Below are 23,669 nucleotides of genomic sequence, written 5' to 3'. Positions count from 1 at the left end.
GCACACAGTGTCGGTGCCAAGATACATCTGACCACAGACACGTGGTCTAGCAAACACGGGCAGGGAAGGTATATCACTTTTACTGCCCACTGGGTAAACCTGACGGCCGTCAAGCATGTAACCAGTGGCACCTGTGTAGATTTGGTTTTACCGCCACGGATTGCACGCAGGCCTGGCCCTTCTTCTCCTCCTCCTCCTCCTACTCCATCTTCCTCCCTCTCCTCCTCGGCTGACTCCTCCTTTTCTGCTGCTAGCGGCTCTTCCGCTGTGCCGCCCAAGCTCCCCAGAACCTATTCGACATGCCAGGTGAGACGTTGCCATGCCTGTTGTGCCTGGAAGCCAAGAGCCACACTGGCCCGGCACTGCTTTCAGCTTTGCGTTCACAGGCAGATCAGTGGCTAACACCGCTCAATTTGACAGTTGGTAAAGTGGTGTGTGACAACGGTGCCAATCTGCTTAGCACATTGAAACAGGGCAAAATCACATACGTGTCATGCATGGCACACGTCTTAAACTTGGTTGTTCAGTGATTCCTCGTCAAATACCCTGGGGTCCAGGACATCTTGCGGCAGGCAAGGAAAATCTCGGCCCATTTCAGAAGATCTTACACGGAACTGAGATGGAACTCAACCTTCTATATGCTTGTTAGGCTGCTCCAGCAGAAACGTGCAGTTAACGTCTACCTGTATGAACTTTGTGGCAGAACAGGTTCTGGGGAGCTGGGGTTTTTTTCACTGCGCCAGTGGCTGCTATAGCGCAACGCATGCAGACTTCTGCGCCCATTTGAGGAGATCACCAAACTGGTCAGTCGCAGCCATGGCGCCATCAGTGACATGGTACCTTATGCCTTCTTTATGGAGCGTGCATTGCGTCGTGTCATTGATCAAGCTGTGGAGGAGCAGGAGCGGAAAGATGAGGAAGTCGCAATGCTGGATGAATTCCCAGGGGGGGCTACTCTATCGAAGACAAGTGAACAACAGGAGTCTGAAGAGGAGTCAGAGGAGGATGGTTCCCGGGGTGGATGAGGAGGAGCAAGAAGAGCATGCTTTAAACCTTTCTGGGATTCCTGTTGTTGTGCGTGGATGGGGAGAGGAGAATGAAGAGGATGACATTATCCTGGATGATGAGCAGGAGCCACGCCACCACACCGCTTCCAGTTTAGTGCAAATGGGGGCCTTCATGCTCCAGTGTTTTAATAGGGACCCCCGTATAAAAAGCATAAGGGTCAAGGACCAGTACTGGGTGGCAACGTACTTAGACCCCCCGTACAAACACATAATGGCGGAAATGTTACCGCCGTCACAGAGGGCTGGCAGAGTGGAGCATTTCCAGGCCTTGCTTCGAGAAATGCTGCATTCTGCTTTTGCGTGCGCTGGCAGAGGAGCAATTCCCACTCCCAGAGAAGGAGTTGCGGGTACCAATCCAACAGCACCTGCAAGAAGAGGCCGGTTTGAAGATGTGTTGGTGACTTCGGATATGAGGTCATTCTTTCAGCCGACCCAATCGACAGGTGTCATCCGGATCCAGCATCAGGGAACGCCTAGACCGTCAGGTGTCCGACTACATTGGGTTAACGGCCGATGTGGACACTGAGGAGTGATGAACCCCTGGACTACTGGGTGGGCAGGCTTGACCTCTGGCCAGAGCTTGCCCAATTTGCAATCAAACTGTTGGCTTGCCCTTCGTCCAGTGTCCTGTCCGAAAGGACGTTCAGCGCAGCAGGGGGGATCGTGACCGATAAGCGTACTCGCCTAGCTCACGACAGTGTTAACTACCTCACATTTCTAAAAATGAATGAGGCATGGATCTCGGAGGAATTCAACACATGTGACCAGTAGACCATGTATATGTCGATAAACAATTTTTTTAATCTAGCACACAGACCTTTTTTCTTCATTTGGCTCACTTCCTTGTCCAAAAAAAGCACACCGTACTATATGCCTGTACCCTCCTCTTTGAAGAGGTTGAGCGGTGTCATATTTCTACTGGGGCTGCTTATTATGAGAGGTTCCCACTATCCCTGTGCTGTGCTGACTTCCTCCTGGGGCTGTACCTCTGCTGTGCATATTATGAGGGGCTCCCACCATTCCTGTGCTATGCTTATTATGAGGGGCTCCCACCATCCCTGTGCTATGCTGACATCCTCCTGGGGCTGCTTATTATGAGGGGCTCCCACCATCCCTGTGCTATGCTGACATCCTCCTGGGGCTGCTTATTATGAGGGGCTCCCACCATCCCTGTGCTTTGCTGACTTCCTCCTGGGGCTGTACCTCTGCTGTGCATATTATGAGGGCTCCCACCATCCCTGTGCTATGCTCATTATGAGGGGCTCCCACCATCCCTGTGCTATGCTCATTATGAGGGGCTCCCACCATCCCTGTGCTATGCTGACTTCCTCCTGGGGCTGCTTACGGTGCAGGTGTCAGTGCTGTATATCACGGTGCTGATGTCAGTACGCTCTATCACGGTGCTGGTGTTAGAGCTTTATGTCACGCTGCTGATGTCAGTGCTCTCTATCACGGTGCTGCTGTCAGTGCTGTATATCACGGTGCTGGTGTCATTGCTGTATGTCACGCTGCTGATGTCAGTGCTCTCTATCACGGTGCTGCTGTCAGATGACTCTATCACGGTGCAGGTTTCATTGCTGTATGTCACGCTGCTGGTGATCATCTCCTGCACCCTCTTCTTTGCCTAACCTGACCTTCCCTCTCCTCCATTGCCTTCATGCGCTCCACAGTCCTGAATTGTCACAACAATTTCCCATATAAAAAAAAGAATGCTTGTAGTTGTCGATCCCAGATTCACCTCATACATGTGTTATGTCATTGGCCATGTGGTGGGACTATGTTTGCACAGCTATTAATTATTTTGTGGCTGCAAATTTGACATGTAGGTTTGCAAAGTTCGCCTCCCATTGAAGTCAATGGGGCCCGCCGTGAACGTTCCGGTTCGCGAACTATCGGCCGCGTTCGTGGTCCGCGTTCGCGAAACGTCCCGTCGGAAGTTCGTTCAATCACTATTCACCAATAGGTGGGGACTCTCATTCTGCCAGTTCATTTTTAGGATTCATACTTATTGACTACCATGAGGCTCCATAGATTTATTGTCATAGTGCATACACTAGCATTGCCCTACAGGGGACATGAATTTATGTAAGGGCCTACCCTTAAACATTGACTGGAATATGCATGGCACCTAGACATTTACACTTTTAGTCTTTCCTTTGGTGCACATACTCTACAACCTTTCCTCCGTTGAATAGTCCTTTCCTCGCAGAATGTAGACACTGCATGCAAAACATAAAATATTTCCGTTCTGTTCTGTACTTACACATATTCAGCTGCCTCACAAAACTTGCCATGTTATTGTGCTTGAAGTACTTGGGTAGAACTTCCTTTGCAAACCTGCCTTGGTCAAAAATATGAAAACTGGTGCCATTCTGCAAGAGAGAATTTGGAATATATTTAATGGTGCCGGGAACAAAATAATCTGAAACTGAAAAGAATAAAAGAGTAGTATTCCCTACTAGAAAGGAGGTAGGCCGGCAATACAATAGAACATTTGAACCCAGGGGCAAGGGCATTGCACAGCAAACTGTGAACATATTTATTGATGAATAAGTATTAATTCCACGCTAAGGGTCTATAATCTGAAATCTGGCTGCTGCCTTACCTCAACTTCCCCACCTGTAGGTGGAGTCTATAAAGGTAAGTCTAAAAGAGAGGTATGTGTGGTGCTGCCCAATACTAGTGTCTATTTTATTAACCACTTGCTTACTGGGCACTTAAACCCCCCTCAGTCCCAGACCAATTTTCAGCTTTCAGCGCTGATGCACTTTGAGTGACAATTGCGCGGTCATACAACACTGTACCCAAATGAAATTTTTATCATTTTTTTCCCACAAATAGAGCTTTCTTTTGGTGGTATTTAGTTACAGCTCGGAGTTTTATTTTTTGCTAAACAAACAAAAAAAGATGCAAAAAAAAAAAAAAAAAAAATCATGTTTTAATAGTTTGTTATAAAATTTTGCAAACGGGTCATTTTTCTCCTTCATTGAAGTGCGCTGATTAGGCGGCACTGATAGGCTGCATTGGTGGGCACTGATGGGCTGCATTGGTGGGCACTGATGGGCTGCATTGGTGGGCACTGATAGGCTGCACTGGTGGGCACTGATAGGCATAGTTAAGGCGGCACTAATAGGCACAGATAAGGCGGCACCGATGGGCACAGATAAGGCGGCACTGATGAGCAAAGATGGGCACAGATAAGATGGCACGGATGGGTGGCACGGATAAGTGGCACGGATGGGTGGCACGGATGGGCACTGATAGGTACCAAAGATAGATGGGACTGATGGGCACTGATAGGTGGCACTGATAGGTGGCTCTGATAGGTGGCACTGCTGGGCACTGATGGGCGGCACTGCTGGGCACTGATGGGCGGCACTGCTGGGCACTGATGGGCGGCACTGGGGTGCAGCACCTGAGGCAGATTTTGGGTGGCACTGTGGGTGGCACTGCTGGGTGGCACTGTGGGTGGCACTGTGGGCACTGCTGGGTGGCACTGTGGGCACTGCTGGGTGGCACTGTGGGCACTATGGGCACTGCTGGGTGGCACTGACAGGGGGGCACTTACTTTATTTCAGGATGGCACTGCGGGTGGCAGGTGGGCACTGGCAGGGGGCAGGTGTCCTTTTAAATTGCTGGCCGTGATCGGGACTGATGTCCCGAACACGGCCGCCGGCGATCGGCTTTTTTTTTTTCTCCTCGCGCTGTCAGCGCGAGGAGGAATACTAGCCGATTACCGGCTCCGTTTTATCACATGATCAGCTGTCATTGGCTGACAGCTGATCACGTGATAAGGGGTCGGGATCGACCCCTTACACGGATCGGTGATCAGGCGAGTCTCACGGACTCGCCGATCACAGAGCGCGCCGCGCGCGCCCCTCAGGGGGCGCGCAGGCCGCTCGTAACCGGGACTACGTCAATAGACGTAGTCCCGAAAATGTGGGTCCGCGCTATTGCCGTCATTTTGCAATAGCGCGGATCCCAAGTGGTTAAATAAATAAATTCATGTGCATGGTGCCTTTAACTTTAGTGCTAATAAAACTATGTGTTCTAACTGATTTGTGTCACTTATTTATACCATGTTACCCTTTTAGTAGCTAAATAAATAAATAGCTAAATTGAGTGAACAAATTTATGCCTGCTGTCCCTTTAAATGCTGCACTGAATGAAAAGTGTGTGTTGTTGTTCAAACTACATTTTCCCAGTTGTAACACATTTAATAAATACAATTAATACTGGTAAATGTTCAATATGAAAGTACTCTCATGCCCAGTAAACAAAAACGTATGTGCAACAAAACAATTTAAAGGTCTATAAAGAAATGTAAAAATCATTAGTCCATATAAACTCTTCCAATCCAAAATGGATGGTGCTTAAGCATTCATGCATGTACAAGCGGCTGGTGAATAGGTGAAATCACTCGTGCTCCCCCCTCCAGGTCTGTGCTCACCACCAGATGGTTAAGCCCCAACAGGGGTCAAAGGAACCAAACATACTGTAGATGCTCCAAATCCCTTTGGATGGTATCTGATATCTCATCCTCCTCTTCACAGTATATAGTCAGTGGATGTGCTCATATGGATGGGTGAACAGAAAACGCATCTCGTAGCGTAATTCAGTTTTTACATTTATTCTTATAAAAGACAAAAACTCACTTATATGAAAGAGGGAAGATAAAATGCATGCAATATACAATGTGGCCAGGATGCCCTGCAGAAACTGAAAGTGACGCGATGACGCTCCAAGCCCTGCCCTACACGTTTCATCAGAGTGACGCCATAAGGAGCTTGTGAGATAGATTAAAGTAATAAAGGGGTTTACACTAGAGTTCTCTATTTTATATTTATATATATATATATATATATATATATATATATATATATATATATATATATATTAAGAAAACAGTTATTTTGGAGTCGAAAAACTGCTGCCCTGGATATATTAACCTGTTGGGGAAAAAAATGCATTAAGATCATACTCTTCACAGAGGGGTCATGGTCATCTAGTGAGTTCTCGGCTGTGGTGGCGATGCACGGTGGAGGATTAGCAGCACGGAAGAGATCATTTATACTCAGAGCACCATATAAAGTGATATCACTTATTGTTTTATACACAGACAGTATTGGATAGTACTTGGATACTTTGCAGAAGAATTGTTATGTCCAGAACAAAACTATTTACAACTTAAGGACTCTAGCTGATCTGGAATTGAGTAGGTGAAGGCCCTTGCTGGGAGCAGATGGCAGACTTCTCCTGTGTAGCAGTGAAGGAATAAAGAATATGAGCAAAGTCTGTTGTAGTAAATGATAGGTTGACAAAGCTCTTTAGGTCACTAGCCAGTGATCTCTTTAGTTGGAGCCTTGGCTAAATGTACTAACGCAAAGGGGTATCCAAAAAGAAACACCCCCTAGATCTTTGGTCTGTACTCACAGGTGTACTAGGACCCCTCCATTTTAGCTTCAGGCCCTCCGGTTGCCCACCTGGGGCAGCATAGCAGCAGGTACAAGGGGAGGCAAGCCTGCCTCACCCCTGACTGGTGCACTCTACCCAGAGCTAAAGTGTTCTCTGAATATATAGGCCAATCCCAGCATGCTCAGGAGCACCTCTCCTGTAATTGGCCGAGACTGCTACGTACATACTCATGCTGCCTATTTGCCTAGCTCCCACCAATGTTCCAGAAAGCTCTACTAGTTTCTTGAAGACAGGAGGAGCCCCTAGGCAAACTTAGAGTGGTTGTTAACCCACTTCTATCAAATCTTCTTATTCCCTCTGTACCTTAATAATGTAAATGTCCCTGTGCCTGTGTTCTGTAAAAAATCTGTTGATCTGTACTGATATAAGCTCCGCTCCAGGCGCACAGCTGATTCCTCTCATCGCTTATCTCTCTGGCTCACAAAGGGCAATTTGACCACACTAGTGACCAGAAAATCAAACAAACGTTCTTAACTATTTGCCTACCGCCAACAGTACATTTACTGCTGGTGGGCAGCTTCCCAAGGCACTGCTACATACCCGCATGTTGTGGTGGTGATGCGCACAGTTCGCATCCCCTGGGGTGTGCAGCATGATTCACTCCAGACACAGCAGATTGCGTTACTCATTATTGGGTCACTGTGAGCAGCCTAGAGATCAATAGTAATGGAATCCATTCATGGCATCATTGTTTACTACTGTGTGTGATCTGTGACTGGTCACCAGTGATCACATGGGCCATGGGTAATAACTGTGGGTCAATCACAGCATCATAATTGTAAGCTATAGGGTTGATTTACTAAAGCTGGAGAATGCAAAATCTGTTGCAGCTGTGCCAATCAGATTGTAACTTCAGCTTATTCAATTAAAGTGTAAAGGCAGAGTTTTTTTATCCTAATGCATTCTATGCATAAAAAACCTCTGTGTGCAGCAGCCTTCCTCAGCCCCCCTAATACTTGAGCCCCATCTAGATCCAGCGATGTTGCAGGAGGGTCTTGGCTGCCCGGGATTTATTTGTTTTATATATATATATATATTTGTATAAAATTACAACTTCAAAGAACCAAACCTCTTACTAACTGCCTTAGATTGTCTACTTTCCAAAATGGTGGGGGTCCTGGCATTGTAGGTCTTCCAGAAATGAGATAGTCAGTCAGTGCATCATATACACTGATTTGAGCGCCTGTAAAGCGCCTGAAAACTGCTTCACATGCCGTCCAAATATGAAAGCCCAAGTGCTTTCACACTTTCACAGGTGGTGCGCTTGCAGGACGTTAGAGAAAGTTCTGTAAGCAGCATTTTTGGGGCAGTTTAGGAGCACCTGAAAAGAGCTTCAGAAGCACCACAAGACGGTGCTTTTAACCCCTTCTTTAGCGCTAATACTTCGGCGGCCCCAGTGTGAAAGTGGCCTTATTATTACCAAGGAAATGTAGCAGACTACATTTTGGCCTAAATTTATGAAAATAGGGTTTTTATTTGCAAATTTTTATAATAGACATTTTTTTTTTAGTTTTTCTAGCACACAACATAGGCATACTTAGAATTACTCCCCAAAACACCTTCTGCTATTCTTTTTATTAATAGTAATAGCACATGTGTGAGAATTTTGCACAGCCTATCTACATAGAGTCCCAAAATCCAAGGAGCACCTTCAGGGGCTCTAAGGACACAAATTACTATTTCCTGACTACCTATCACATTTTTGGAGGCACTGGAGCACCAGGGCAGTGAGAACACTCACAAAATTACCATCGTTTTGAAATTATACACCCTAATGTATTTTTTAAAAGGCATACTAAGTCTTTTGAAGACTTAATTTTTTTGCCACAAGTTTTTGGAAAGGAAAAATGAAAGAAAATGAAAGTTTTTTGTTTTGTTTTTACAAAAAGTTGTCAGTTTAATAGGATATTATTCACCTACAGCTTAGGCATACTTACAATTACAACCCAAAACACATTCTGCTACTCCCCCCAAGTATGGGTATACCACACGTGTGACACTTTTTCACTGTTTGGAATGACTATGTACTAGACAACGTATCTTGCGTGCCACAAAAATCAACTATATTAAAACCAATGTACTTTAATGGTAGTTTCTTTGAGGTCAAGGAATGTAGCTTAGTGTAGCATCATCTAAAGTAGTCACAGTTCCTAAAAGCCAATCAAGCTTAGCCTACTGGTATGTGGCTTCCCTCAGGAATGCCATGTTCACTGGCCAGGAAGTACAGGAGGCTATAAAAAAAGTAAGAACAAAAGTGTTTCTGTGATTCCAAGAGTGCAGTTGTCTGCTGAAGATGGCTGAGACTACTTTCTGGCAAGAATGTCATCAGTCTCACATACAGATGGGTCAGTTCAGTCGTTAGGCAGAGACATGGTCAGCAAACAGGCAAAGAATTAGTCCAGGCAGCATGCAAAAATGTGGTCAATAAACAGGTCAAAGTCAGTACAGGCAGCAGGCAGAGGCAATACTGCACCCATGTGGCAGTGATTAGGGACACTATTGCTTGCTTACACTGGTTTGGTGACACTTGCCACTACTGTGGCAGCAAATTTAGTGACACTGGTGACTGGTGACACTGGTGACACTGTAACTGGTGTGACAGTGGCGATGATCAAGAAAACATGTTAGCTTCACTGATCTGGTATGGTGGAAATCAGGAAACTGATTCTTGATGCACTGATCTGGTGACACTGATGCCGCATGCACACGAGCGGAATGTCCAACAGAAAAAGTCAGACAGAAGCTTTTCATTGTATATTCCGATCATGTGTATGCCTCATCTGACATTTTTTTTTTTATTCTGACGGATCTAGAAATAGAACATGTTCTAAATATTTCCGACGGAACCAATTCCTATCAGGAAAACCGCCCGTCTGTATGCTTGACCAAAAACATTGCATGCTCTGGAGCAAGTACGAGATAAAAGCTATTGGCTACTGGCTATTGAACTTCTGTTTTCTAGTCCCATTGCATGTTTTATACGTCACCACGTTCTTGACGATCGGAATTTGGTGTGATCGTGTGTACGCAAGACAGTTTCAGCGGAATTCCTTCAGTGTTTATGCCAACGGGAAAACCGGTTGTTTCTACAGGGCATGAGACTTGTGTAACAGTGATCAAGAACACTGATGAACACAGTGATCAAGAACACTGACTTGCACCGGTCTGGTAATACTGGGATTGGTGGGACGACAATCAAGGACACTGTTACTGGATAACACTGGTCTGGTGAGACTGCAACTTGTGTGGCAGTGATAATGAACACTGTAGCTGACATACACTGATCTGGTGACACTGCAACTGGTGGCTCACTTTTTGTATGTGTGGTGGTGATCGGAGACGCTGTTGCTGGCTTCACTTTTAGGGCTCATTCACAGGGGTGGTAAAACCTTGCAGTTGAACCTCAGTTTTCCTGCCCCTCAACCACTATCCTCTTTAACTGCAGAGGCAGCGGCCGGGGGTGTACATATGCCTAGGCTGCAATCATTAGCTTTGCAACTGTGGGAGAAATAATATATCCCCCTAGACGCCCACCAATTGTGACCCATTCAAGTGAATGGGGTGCTTGTGCAGGGTTCAATGGGCTAAAGAGGGAGGAAGGGAAGCAATACGATGCCTCATCACCGCCTGAAAAATGCTCCCTAAAGAGCGATTCAAACAGGGATCACACATGTGAATGAGTCTTTATGGGGACACTATGAGCAGAGTAGCAGTGATCAGGGACACTGGGACTGGTGTGGTGGTGAACAGGCAGTGGCGGAATTATAGGGGTCGCTGAGATCGCCAAGGCGACCGGGCCCCATTCTGCAGGGGGGCCTTGAGGGCCCCCCTGTATATCTGAAGGAGCGGGCGGCTGAGACCGAGCTCCCCGATCTTCAGCCGAAGTGTAATCGGCACTGTGCGGGGAGCTCGGAGTCATCACACTGCTTATGACTAAAGTGAAAGCAGTGTGTGCTCTTTGTCTACCCCTACAGTGCAGTACCCGGCAGGAAGAGGTAAGATAAAGCACTGCCGTTTTTGAAAAGACTTTATGTGTGTGTGCATTTGTGTGTGTATGTGTGCGCATGAGTGTGTGTATGTGTGTGCATGTGTGTGTGTGCATGTGTGTGTGTATGTGCATGTGTGTAGATGGCGACCAGGCGGGGGGGCACACTGGGGGCATTCAAGGGCACACTAGCAGCATTTGATGGCACACTGGCAGCGTTTAATGGCACAGTGGCTGCAATTGATGGCACAGTTGTAGCATTTGAGGGCACAGTGGCAGCGTTAAATGGGCACAGTGGCAGCATTTGACACAGTGGCTGAAATTGATGGCACAGTGGCAGTATTTGAGGGCACAGTGGCAGCGTTAAATGGGCACAATGGCAGCGTTAAATGGACACAGTGGCTGCAATTGATGGCACAGTGGCAGCGTTTGATGGCACAGTGGCAGCATTTGAGGGCACAGTGGCAGCGTTAAATGGGCACAATGGCAGCGTTAAATGGGCACAGTGTCTGCAATTGATGGCACAGTGGCAGTGTTTGATGACACAGTGACAGCTTTTGATGGCACAGTGGCTGCAATTGATGGCACAGTTGTAGCATTTGAGGGCACAGTGGCAGCGTTAAATGGGCACAGTGGCAGCGTTTGGCACAGTGGCTGCAATTGATGGCACGGTGGCAGTGTTTGGCACAGTGGCAGAATTTGAGGGCACAGTGGCAGCATAAAATGGGCACAGTGGCAGTGTTTGATGGCACGGTGGCAGCGTTTGATGGCACGGTGGCAGAGTTTGATGGCACAATGACAGCGTTTGTTGGGCACAGTAGCAGCGTTCGGGCACAGTGGCTGCGATCGATGGCACAGTGGCTGCATTTGAGGGTACAGTGGCAGCATTTGACGGCACAGTGGCTGCATTTGATGATTTGGTTTATAAAAAATGTTGTGCCCCCCAAAAATTTTGAGCACCAACCGCCACTGTTTAGATGTATGTATGCACATTTTATGTATCTGCGTTTAACCACTTCCCGACCAGCGCACGACGATATACGTCGACAGAATGGCACGGGCAGGCATATTGGCGTACAGGTACGTCCAATATTCGATGCCGCCCTGCCATCGGGAGCGCGCCGCACTCCCACGCTGGTCGGGACCTCCGTGAGTCCGCGATCGTCTCACGGAGCGGCCGAATGGAGGAAATGCTGTGTAAACAAAAATTTTCCATTCTGCCTAGCAACTAGTGACACTGATCTCTGCTCCATGTGATTGGAGCAGAGATCAGTGTACACTAAATGAAAGCCCAACCCCCCCACAGTTAGTAACACACCCCTAGGAACACTTAACCCCTACACTGCCACCCACTGGTTAACCCTTTCACTGCCAGTGTCATTTACACAGGAATCACTGCATTTATATAGCAGTGATTACTGTATAAATGACAATGGTCCCAAAAATGTGTCAAAAATGTCCGATGGGTCCCCGACAATGTCGCAGTCACAATAAAAATCGCAGATCGCCGCCATTACTAGTAAAAAAAATAAAATAAAAAATTATTAATAAAAATGCTATAAAACTATCCCTATTTTGTAAACGCTATAACTTTTGCGCAAACCAATCAATAATCGCTTATTGCGATTTTTTTTACCAAAAATATGTAGAAGAATACGTATCGGCCTAAATTGAGGGAAAAAAATGTTTTTTTATATATTTTTGGGGGATATTTATTATAACAAAAAGTAAAAAATAATGCGTTTTTTTCAAAATTGTCGCTCTATTTTTGTTTATAGCGCAAAAAATAAAAACCGCAGGGGTGATCAAATACCACCAAAAGAAAGCTCTATTTGTGGGAAAAAAGGACGTCAATTTTGTTTGGGAGCCACGTCGTACGTCCGCGCAATTGTCAGTTAAAGCGACGCAGTGCCGAATCGCAAAAAGTGGTCTGGTCTTTGACCAGCAAATTGGTCCGGTCTGAAAGTGGTTAATCCTGCCCCCCCTTCCCATATTAGAGCTGGGCGATTTTCAAAAAAAATAAAAATTTGTCATAAAAAAAAAACTCTATTCACAAATCGAATCCAGTTTTTTTTAATGGACACTGCGCCAGTCCTGAGGAGCTGCGGGCAGGAGTTTTTAGGTGAGGCCGTGGCTTCATCCTAGTCCGCAGTAGTGATGGACGAACTTCCGACGGGACGTTTCGCGAACGCGAAATGCGAACGGACCCAAACGTTCGCGAAACCGAACGTTCGCCGCGGGCCCCATTGACTTCAATGGGAGGCGAACTTTGCAAACCTTCATGTCGAATTTGCGGCCACGTGGTAATTATTAGGGGGTAAAACGTAGTCCCACCATCTGGACAATGACATAATACATGTATGAGGTGAATTTGGGATCGATAACTACAAGCATTTTTATTTTATTTGGGAAATTGTTCTAACAATTCAGGACTATGGAGCTAATGAAGGCAATGGAGGAGAGGGAAGGTCAGGGACCAGGGTAGGCAAAGAAGAGGGTGCAGGAGATGATCACCAGCAGCGTGACATACCGGAATGACACATGCACCGTGATAGAGGCATCTGACAGCAGCACCGTAATACAGAGCGCTGACAGCAGCACCGTGACATACAGCGCTGACAGCAGCACCGTGACATACAGCGCTGACAGCAGCACCGTGACATACAGCGCTGACAGCAGCACCGTGACATACAGCGCTGACAGCAGCACCGTGACATACAGCGCTGACAGCAGCACCGTGACATACAGCGCTGACAGCAGCACCGTGACATACAGCGCTGACAGCAGCACCGTGACATACAGCGCTGACAGCAGCACCGTGACATACAGCGCTGACAGCAGCACCGTGACATACAGCGCTGACAGCAGCACCGTGACATACAGCACTGACAGCAGCACCGTAAGCAGCCCCAGGAGGAAGTCAGCACAGCACAGGGATGGTGTGATCCCCTCATAATAAGAACCCCCAGGAGGAAGTCAGCACAGCACAGGGATAGTGTGATCCCTTCATAATAAGAACCCCCAGGAGGAAGTCAGCACAGCACAGGGATATCATAAGCAGCCCCAGTAGAAATATGACACCGCTCAACCTCTTCAAAGAGGAGGGTAGGGGCATATAGTACGGTGTGCTTTTTTGGGTCAAGGAAGTGAGCCAAATGAATTAAGAAGGTCTGTGTGCTTGATTAAAAAAATAGTTTATAGACATATACATGGTCTACTGGTCACATGTGTTGAATTCCTCCGAGATCCATGCCTCATTCATTTTTAGAAATGTGAGGTAGTTAACACTGTGGTGAGCTAGGCGAGTACGCTTATCGGTCACAATCCCCCCTGCTGCGCTGAACGTCCTTTCGGACAGGACACTGGATGAGGGGCAAGCCAACAGTTCGATTGCAAATTGGGCAAGCTCTGGCCAGAGGTCAAGCCTGCCCACCCAGTAGTCTAGGGGTTCATCACTCCTCAGAGCGTCCACATCGGCCGTTAACCCAATGTAGTCGGACACCTGACGGTCTAGGCGTTCCCTGATGCTGGATCCGGATGACACCTGTCGATGGGTCGGCTGAAAGAATGACCTCATATCCGAAGTCACCAACACATCTTCAAACCGGCCTCTTCTTGCAGGCGCTGTTGGATTGGTACCCGCAAATCCTTCTCTGGGAGTGGGAATTGCTCCTCTGCCAGCGCACGCAAAAGCAGAATGCAGCATTTCTCGAAGCAAGGCCTGGAAGTGCTGCATTCTGACAGCCCTCTGCGACGGCGGTAACATTTCCGCCATTTTGTGTTTGTACCGGGGGTCTAAGTACGTTGCCACCCAGTACTGGTCCTTGACCCTCATGCTTTTTATACGGGGGTCCCTATTAAAACACTGGAGCATGAAGGCCCCCATTTGCACTAAAGTGGAAGCGGTGTGGTGGCCTGGCTCCTGCTCATCATCCAGGATAATGTCGTCCTCTTCATTCTCCTCTCCCCATCCTCGCACAACAGGGATCCCAGAAAGGTTTAAAGCATGCTCTTCTTGCTCCTGCTCATCCGCCCCGGCACCATCCTCCTCTGACTCCTCATCAGACTCCTGTTGTTGACTTGTCTCAGATAGAGTAGCCCCCCCTGGGAATTCATCCAGCATTGCGACTTCCTCATCTTCCCGCTCCTGCTCCTCCACAGCCTGATCAATGACACGACGCAATGCACGCTCCAGAAAGAAGGCATAAGGTACCATGTCACTGATGGCGCCATGGCTGCGACTGACCAGTTTGGTGATCTCCTCAAATGGCCGCAGAAGTCTGCATGTGTCGCGCATGAGCAGCCACTGGCGCGGTGAAAAAAAACCCAGCTCCCCAGAACCGTTTCTTTCGCAGAGTTCATACAGGTAGACGTTAACTGCACGTTTCTGCTGGAGCAGCCTATCAAGCATATAGAAGGTTGAGTTCCATCGCGTCGGGCAATCGCAAATAAGACGTCTGACCGGCAGATGGTGTCGCCGCTGAATGTCAGCAAGGCGAGCCATGGCCGTGTAAGATCTTCTGAAATGGGCCGAGATTTTCCTTGCCTGCCGCAAGATGTCCTGGACCCCAGGGTATTTGACAAGGAATCGCTGCACGACCAAGTTTAAGACGTGTGCCATGCACGGCACGTGCGTGATTTTGCCCTGTTTCAATGCGCTAAGCAGATTGGCACCGTTGTCACACACCACTTTACCAACTGTCAAATTGAGCGGTGTTAGCCACTCATCTGCCTGTGAACGCAAAGCTGAAAGGAGTGCCGGGCCAGTGTGGCTCTTTGCTTCCAGGCACAACAGACGCAGCACGGCATGGCAACGTCTCACCTGGCATGTGGAATAGGTTCTGGGGAGCTTGGGCGGTGCAGTGGAAGAGACGCTAGCAGCGGAAAAGGAGGAGGCAGCTGAGGAGGAGAGGGAGGAGGATGGAGTAGGAGGAGGAGAAGAAGAGTCAGGCCTGCATGCAATCCGTGGCGGTAAAACCAAATCTACACGGGTGCCACGGGTTACATGCTTGACGGCCGTCAGAAGGTTCACCCAGTGGGCAGTAAAACTGATATACCTTCCCTGCCCGTGTTTGCTAGACCACGTGTCTGTGGTCAGATGTATCTTGGCACCGACACTGTGTGCCAGAGATACATTCACTTGCCGCTGAACATGGCCATATAGCTCTGGGATGCCCTTCTCTGAGAAATACTTCCTTCCTGGGACCTTCCATTGTGGTGTTCCAATGGCCACAAATTTGCGAAAGGCCTCCGAGTCCACCAGTTTATATGGCAGTAGTTGGCGGGCTATGAGTTCTGACAAGCCAGCCGCCAACCGTTGGGCAAGAGGGTTATCCGGCGTCATCATTTTTTTACGCTCAAACATTAGGCCCACGGAAGCCTGCCTTTTTGCAGAAAAATGTGAGCTTGGCGTGATGGAAGGTGGAGTGGAGGACAATTGTGAGGAGAGAGGAGAAGGAGAAGTAGAAGACGAGGCTGGACGGTGAGAGCCTGCAGTGTGGCTTTGTGTGTTCCGTTGCTCCCACTGGGCTCGGTGATGGCTGCTCATGTGCCTTCTTAAGGCGGTCGTCCCTAGGTGAGTATTGGGCTTACCGCGACTAACGCGTTGACTGCAAAGATTGCAGATGGCAACGCTATTGTCAGCAGCGGACACGTTAAAAAAAGCCCACACTGCGGAGCCATGTGCCGGTGTCCTGGGAGAGCCAGATGTGACCGTACATGGTCGATGACTCGCTCCTGATACATTTGCAGTCTGCTTTGTCCCTGCTGTGCAATGTAAGTCATTGCTGCTTCTCCTCCCTATCTGCTGGTCCATATCTCCCTCTGAACTCCCCTCCTCTTCCTCTCTTGTGGGCACCCACGTGACATCACTAGACACGTCATCATCAACGTCACCTTCCCCACCGCTATAAGTAGAGATCTCGGAGTAGGCAGCAACACCGGGGACCAACCTCCTCCTTGGGCTGATCTGGGTACTGGCGTCAGACTGCTGAGTAGCGCTTGTTGCTACCTCCTCTTCCTGATCCAATACCAAGAGTGGCTGCGCATCAGAAATGTCCTCTTGATATGGATCGGAAAATAATTCCAGTGACTCAAGCGGAAGGTATGTGGTGGTGGTGGTGGTGGTCGTGTTGTTGGTGGTAGTGTCTTTGGGGGTGCACATAGCAGAGAGTGAAGAAGAGGGTGCAGATCGAGAGGATGAGGAGGGTGCAGAAGAGTAAGGCTGAGCGAGCCACTCAACCAAGTCTGGTGCATCCTTTAAAGTAATTGAACGCACCTTCTGCAACTTCCCACTTTGGCTCAAGCCTGTTGCTCCTGCCCTACCCCTACCACCCCTGCGGAAGGGCCTGCCTCTTCCTCTGCCTGTCATTTTTTAAATGACCCTGTGACAAAACTCTTAGTCCCTATACCGATGAAGGACTGCTGCAGTATAGGGCAGCGGTCAGCAGTGGTGCACGTCAACCCTATCTATTGTGGACCGATAGCGGTCCTTACAGAACAGCAGACTGTACCGCACTCAAGCCTATGTACCGTAGCACCCTATACCAAGTTACCAGTCCTTATAAGAACTTTTGTGGAACAAGCAGGTTGTGTGTTAGTGATTAGCAGACTGTACGTCAGTCCCTATACCGCTGAAGGACTGCTGCAGTATAGGTGAGCGGTCAGCAGTGGTGCACGTCAACCCTATCTATTGTGGACCTATAGCGGTCCTTACAGAACAGCAGACTGTACCGCACTCAAGCCTATGTACCGTAGCACCCTATACCAAGTTACCAGTCCTTATAAGAACTTTTGTGGACCAAGCAGGTTGTGTATTAGTGTTTAGCAGACTGTACGTCAGTCCCTATACCGCTGAAGGACTGCTGCAGTATAGGGCAGCGGTCAGCAGTGGTGCACGTCAACCCTATCTATTGTGGACCGATAGCGGTCCTTACAGAACAGCAGACTGTACCGCACTCAAGCCTATGTACCGTAGCACCCTATACCAAGTTACCAGTCCTTATAAGAACTTTTGTGGAACAAGCAGGTTGTGTGTTAGTGATTAGCAGACTGTACGTCAGTCCCTATACCGCTGAAGGACTGCTGCAGTATAGGGCAGCGGTCAGCAGTGGTGCACGTCAACCCTATCTATTGTGGACCGATAGCGGTCCTTACAGAACAGCAGACTGTACCGCACTCAAGCCTATGTACCGTAGCACCCTATACCAAGTTACCAGTCCTTATAAGAACTTTTGTGGAACAAGCAGGTTGTGTGTTAGTGATTAGCAGACTGTACGTCAGTCCCTATACCGCTGAAGGACTGCTGCAGTATAGGTGAGCGGTCAGCAGTGGTGCACGTCAACCCTATCTATTGTGGACCTATAGCGGTCCTTACAGAACAGCAGACTGTACCGCACTCAAGCCTATGTACCGTAGCACCCTATACCAAGTTACCAGTCCTTATAAGAACTTTTGTGGACCAAGCAGGTTGTGTATTAGTGTTTAGCAGACTGTACGTCAGTCCCTATACCGCTGAAGGACTGCTGCAGTATAGGGCAGCGGTCAGCAGTGGTGCACGTCAACCCTATCTATTGTGGACCGATAGCGGTCCTTACAGAACAGCAGACTGTACCGCACTCAAGCCTATGTACCGTAGCACCCTATACCAAGTTACCAGTCCTTATAAGAACTTTTGTGGAACAAGCAGGTTGTGTGTTAGTGATTAGCAGACTGTACGTCAGTCCCTATACCGCTGAAGGACTGCTGCAGTATAGGGCAGCGGTCAGCAGTGGTGCACGTCAACCCTATCTATTGTGGACCGATAGCGGTCCTTACAGAACAGCAGACTGTACCGCACTCAAGCCTATGTACCGTAGCACCCTATACCAAGTTACCAGTCCTTATAAGAACTTTTGTGGAACAAGCAGGTTGTGTGTTAGTGATTAGCAGACTGTACGTCAGTCCCTATACCGCTGAAGGACTGCTGCAGTATAGGTGAGCGGTCAGCAGTGGTGCACGTCAACCCTATCTATTGTGGACCTATAGCGGTCCTTACAGAACAGCAGACTGTACCGCACTCAAGCCTATGTACCGTAGCACCCTATACCAAGTTACCAGTCCTTATAAGAACTTTTGTGGACCAAGCAGGTTGTGTATTAGTGTTTAGCAGACTGTACGTCAGTCCCTATACCGCTGAAGGACTGCTGCAGTATAGGGCAGCGGTCAGCAGTGGTGCACGTCAACCCTATCTATTGTGGACCGATAGCGGTCCTTACAGAACAGCAGACTGTACCGCACTCAAGCCTATGTACCGTAGCACCCTATACCAAGTTACCAGTCCTTATAAGAACTTTTGTGGAACAAGCAGGTTGTGTGTTAGTGATTAGCAGACTGTACGTCAGTCCCTATACCGCTGAAGGACTGCTGCAGTATAGGTGAGCGGTCAGCAGTGGTGCACGTCAACCCTATCTATTGTGGACCTATAGCGGTCCTTACAGAACAGCAGACTGTACCGCACTCAAGCCTATGTACCGTAGCACCCTATACCAAGTTACCAGTCCTTATAAGAACTTTTGTGGACCAAGCAGGTTGTGTATTAGTGTTTAGCAGACTGTACGTCAGTCCCTATACCGCTGAAGGACTGCTGCAGTATAGGGCAGCGGTCAGCAGTGGTGCACGTCAACCCTATCTATTGTGGACCGATAGCGGTCCTTACAGAACAGCAGACTGTACCGCACTCAAGCCTATGTACCGTAGCACCCTATACCAAGTTACCAGTCCTTATAAGAACTTTTGTGGAACAAGCAGGTTGTGTGTTAGTGATTAGCAGACTGTACGTCAGTCCCTATACCGCTGAAGGACTGCTGCAGTATAGGGCAGCGGTCAGCAGTGGTGCACGTCAACCCTATCTATTGTGGACCGATAGCGGTCCTTACAGAACAGCAGACTGTACCGCACTCAAGCCTATGTACCGTAGCACCCTATACCAAGTTACCAGTCCTTATAAGAACTTTTGTGGAACAAGCAGGTTGTGTGTTAGTGATTAGCAGACTGTACGTCAGTCCCTATACCGCTGAAGGACTGCTGCAGTATAGGTGAGCGGTCAGCAGTGGTGCACGTCAACCCTATCTATTGTGGACCTATAGCGGTCCTTACAGAACAGCAGACTGTACCGCACTCAAGCCTATGTACCGTAGCACCCTATACCAAGTTACCAGTCCTTATAAGAACTTTTGTGGACCAAGCAGGTTGTGTATTAGTGTTTAGCAGACTGTACGTCAGTCCCTATACCGCTGAAGGACTGCTGCAGTATAGGGCAGCGGTCAGCAGTGGTGCACGTCAACCCTATCTATTGTGGACCGATAGCGGTCCTTACAGAACAGCAGACTGTACCGCACTCAAGCCTATGTACCGTAGCACCCTATACCAAGTTACCAGTCCTTATAAGAACTTTTGTGGAACAAGCAGGTTGTGTGTTAGTGATTAGCAGACTGTACGTCAGTCCCTATACCGCTGAAGGACTGCTGCAGTATAGGTGAGCGGTCAGCAGTGGTGCACGTCAACCCTATCTATTGTGGACCGATAGCGGTCCTTACAGAACAGCAGACTGTACCGCACTCAAGCCTATGTACCGTAGCACCCTATACCAAGTTACCAGTCCTTATAAGAACTTTTGTGGACCAAGCAGGTTGTGTATTAGTGTTTAGCAGACTGTACGTCAGTCCCTATACCGCTGAAGGACTGCTGCAGTATAGGGCAGCGGTCAGCAGTGGTGCACGTCAACCCTATCTATTGTGGACCGATAGCGGTCCTTACAGAACAGCAGACTGTACCGCACTCAAGCCTATGTACCGTAGCACCCTATACCAAGTTACCAGTCCTTATAAGAACTTTTGTGGAACAAGCAGGTTGTGTGTTAGTGATTAGCAGACTGTACGTCAGTCCCTATACCGCTGAAGGACTGCTGCAGTATAGGGCAGCGGTCAGCAGTGGTGCACGTCAACCCTATCTATTGTGGACCGATAGCGGTCCTTACAGAACAGCAGACTGTACCGCACTCAAGCCTATGTACCGTAGCACCCTATACCAAGTTACCAGTCCTTATAAGAACTTTTGTGGAACAAGCAGGTTGTGTGTTAGTGATTAGCAGACTGTACGTCAGTCCCTATACCGCTGAAGGACTGCTGCAGTATAGGTGAGCGGTCAGCAGTGGTGCACGTCAACCCTATCTATTGTGGACCGATAGCGGTCCTTACAGAACAGCAGACTGTACCGCACTCAAGCCTATGTACCGTAGCACCCTATACCAAGTTACCAGTCCTTATAAGAACTTTTGTGGACCAAGCAGGTTGTGTATTAGTGTTTAGCAGACTGTACGTCAGTCCCTATACCGCTGAAGGACTGCTGCAGTATAGGGCAGCGGTCAGCAGTGGTGCACGTCAACCCTATCTATTGTGGACCGATAGCGGTCCTTACAGAACAGCAGACTGTACCGCACTCAAGCCTATGTACCGTAGCACCCTATACCAAGTTACCAGTCCTTATAAGAACTTTTGTGGAACAAGTGAGTTGTGAATGTTTAGCAGACTGCAGCAGAAGGGCAGCAGTCAAGTATAATATCCTTTCTATATTTGGAAGAAAGAATATTATACATGTACAAGCCTATTACTGTACCACTGATACCAGTCCTGAAAAGAACCTTTGTGGAACTAATAATAACAGCAAGTCTTTAAAATTACCCTCACTGCCTGACAACACTGCTTCCTTCCTGTCCCTATACAAATTGGCAAAAAAAGAGAACGATTAGTGGTTACTGGAACAGCTCTTTTGTGGACCTTGATAGTAACAGCTAATGATGATGATGATGATGATGATGATGAAAGACTAATCTGGCTGTCCCTGTAGCATACACCGTCCTTTCCCTTTCTCTAAACTAACAAAAGACACTCAGGCTGCTGCAAGAATCAGCAGCACAGCAAACCTATCAACACCTAACACCTATACCAGTCCTGAAAAGAACTTTTGTGTACCAAATAGCTAGTGGTTTATCTCTCCCTACTCCACACAGGAACCTGTCCCTATCGTAACAGAAGAAAGAATGTAAAATGGCCACCGGATCGGGTGTATTTATAGGTTAGGGGGAATGTACAAGTGTCCATGTGCTGTCATGTCTCAATTGGCTGTCCTGTATCACATGATAAACGTGTCACCAAAGGTTAAAGTTCTTGTATACATTAAACACGTAAGTCCGCCGCGGCGAACGACGGAAAAAGGCGTTCGAACGTGCGGACCGCGAATGTCGGAAATTCGCCGCGAAACGACCGCCGGGCGAACCGTTCGGCCATCACTAGTCCGCAGGTCCGGCCTCGTGGACTAGGCCAAAGCCGCGGCCTCACCTAAAAACTCCTGCCCGCAGCTCCTCATGACTGGTGTGGTGTCAGCACCGATCCTGGTGAAAAAAGAAATATCTAAAAAAAATTATTTGCTGAAAATTTGAATCGATTTGACCTCTCAACTCAATTCAAGATTCAAATCGATTTTTTTCCCCAGCCTTACCCCATATGTGTACAATCAGAACTGTTTTTTTTTCTTGCTTGTTCAAAGTACCAGCAAAAAAATGCTAATTCCTTTGACAAGCGATCTGTGCTCAGATCGCTTTTCCGAGGCATTTGACAGCTGGTAAAGGGGCAATATGTTGCCTCCTGACCACCTTTTTTTTTTTTTTTAATAACAAACATGTTATACTTACCTTCATTGTGCAGCTCGTTTTGTACAGAGTGGCCCCGAACCTTGTATTCTGGGGTCCCTCGTGGCTCTCGTGGCTCCTCCTCTTATCAGACAACCCCCTAGGAAAAGTGCTCTCCCGAGGGGGTTACCTTGCAGGCGCCCCCGATGCCCGCGTCATTGGATTTTATTAACAGCAGTGGGCGCCAATAGCTGAGCTGCTATCAATCTATCCAATCAGGAGCCGATAACCCCGGGCAAAGGAAGAGAGCATCTCCACCTGGTGAAGTTCCAGGGCTCAGGTAAGTAAAACGGGGGGGGGGGGGGGGGGCTGGGTTTCCGATGACTGCCAGGTGTTTTTCCACCTTAATGCATAGGATGGATTAAGGTGAAAAAACACAAGGGTTTACAACCCCTTAAATGCATCATCACTATGCTGCAACTGCATGCAATGCACACAGTTGCAGGGAGGTTGCAGTGCAGCCCCATTCACATAGGGATGTACTTAAAGGGTGCCCTGACTGGAAAAAGATTGAGAAACACCAACATAGAGGAACCCATCTCTCCATTTTCCTCCTGCAGCCGCTGAATGCCTGTGGAAGGGAGAGGTGGAGAAGCAGCGGCAAATGGAGAAATTGGTTCCTTTACATGCAGCCACCCAATTGCAACCGGGCCCTGTTGTTCCGCCACCAAACTCGGAGTAAAGGGCCCTGTCAGGGGGGCCCTTCATGGTTTCTTGCATCGGGCCCTGAAGGTTCTAGTTACGCCACTGTGAACAGGGACGCTGTGACTCGAGTGATGTTATTAGGGACACTGTGACTGGGGTAGTTTTTGTTTTGGGTGACATTGTACTGCTGGTGGCCCTGACATACAGTGATTTCAGAGCAGCCAGCCATTGTCCATGATCAGTGCCACAGCAGTACAATGTCACCATAGTGACATTGCACCTGCTCTGGTGACAGTATAAAAAAAAAAGCAAAAAGCGATGTGTGCAAGCATTTTGACACTGTTTGTCTGCATTCATGCATCCATTCAGTACTAATGTAATAGATACGATTGGCCACAGCTATCCCATGGCAAAGAACTGATGTGATTGGCCCTGTACCATGTGATCACTGTGACCAAACACAGAGACTACAGTAGTAAACAATGACGTAATGAATAACAGCTGTTGTTTACTACTGGTAGTGCGATCCCTGTGATTGGTCAGTAACAGTTGTATCCCGATCTGTTATTCTGGGCACAGCAATCACCAATTGTGCTGCTGCACGCTCTAGACAGAGCAGATGAGCAGCCGATGCTGGAGAACATATGGGAATTGGCACTGCTCTCCTCCGGCCAAATATATGCATTGGCCTGACAGGAGGTGATTGATACAGCTATGTAATCATTAATACATCATTAAATGTATTTCTATATGCAAGCAGTTGGTATCAGAA

At 48.1% G+C, this 23,669-nt stretch overlaps 1 protein-coding gene across 2 annotated transcripts in view; it reads right to left on the bottom strand.

The window, feature by feature from the left end:
• Positions 1-23,669, bottom strand: part of LOC143935475 (heat shock factor protein 4-like) — a 74,177-nt gene that overhangs the window by 30,061 nt on the left and 20,447 nt on the right. For both annotated transcript variants that reach the window (XM_077459380.1, XM_077459381.1), the window contains exon 2: positions 3,331-3,439. In XM_077459380.1, the coding sequence (XP_077315506.1) occupies positions 3,331-3,439 (109 nt within the window). The remainder of the gene's footprint in view (positions 1-3,330; positions 3,440-23,669) is intronic.

This window comes from Lithobates pipiens, unplaced genomic scaffold (genome assembly GCF_037356315.1).
Source record: "Lithobates pipiens isolate NorthernLeopardFrog02 unplaced genomic scaffold, aLitPip1_a1.2 Scaffold_28, whole genome shotgun sequence".
Lineage (NCBI taxonomy): Eukaryota > Metazoa > Chordata > Amphibia > Anura > Ranidae > Lithobates > Lithobates pipiens.
This window is presented reverse-complemented; position numbering and strand designations above follow the sequence as displayed.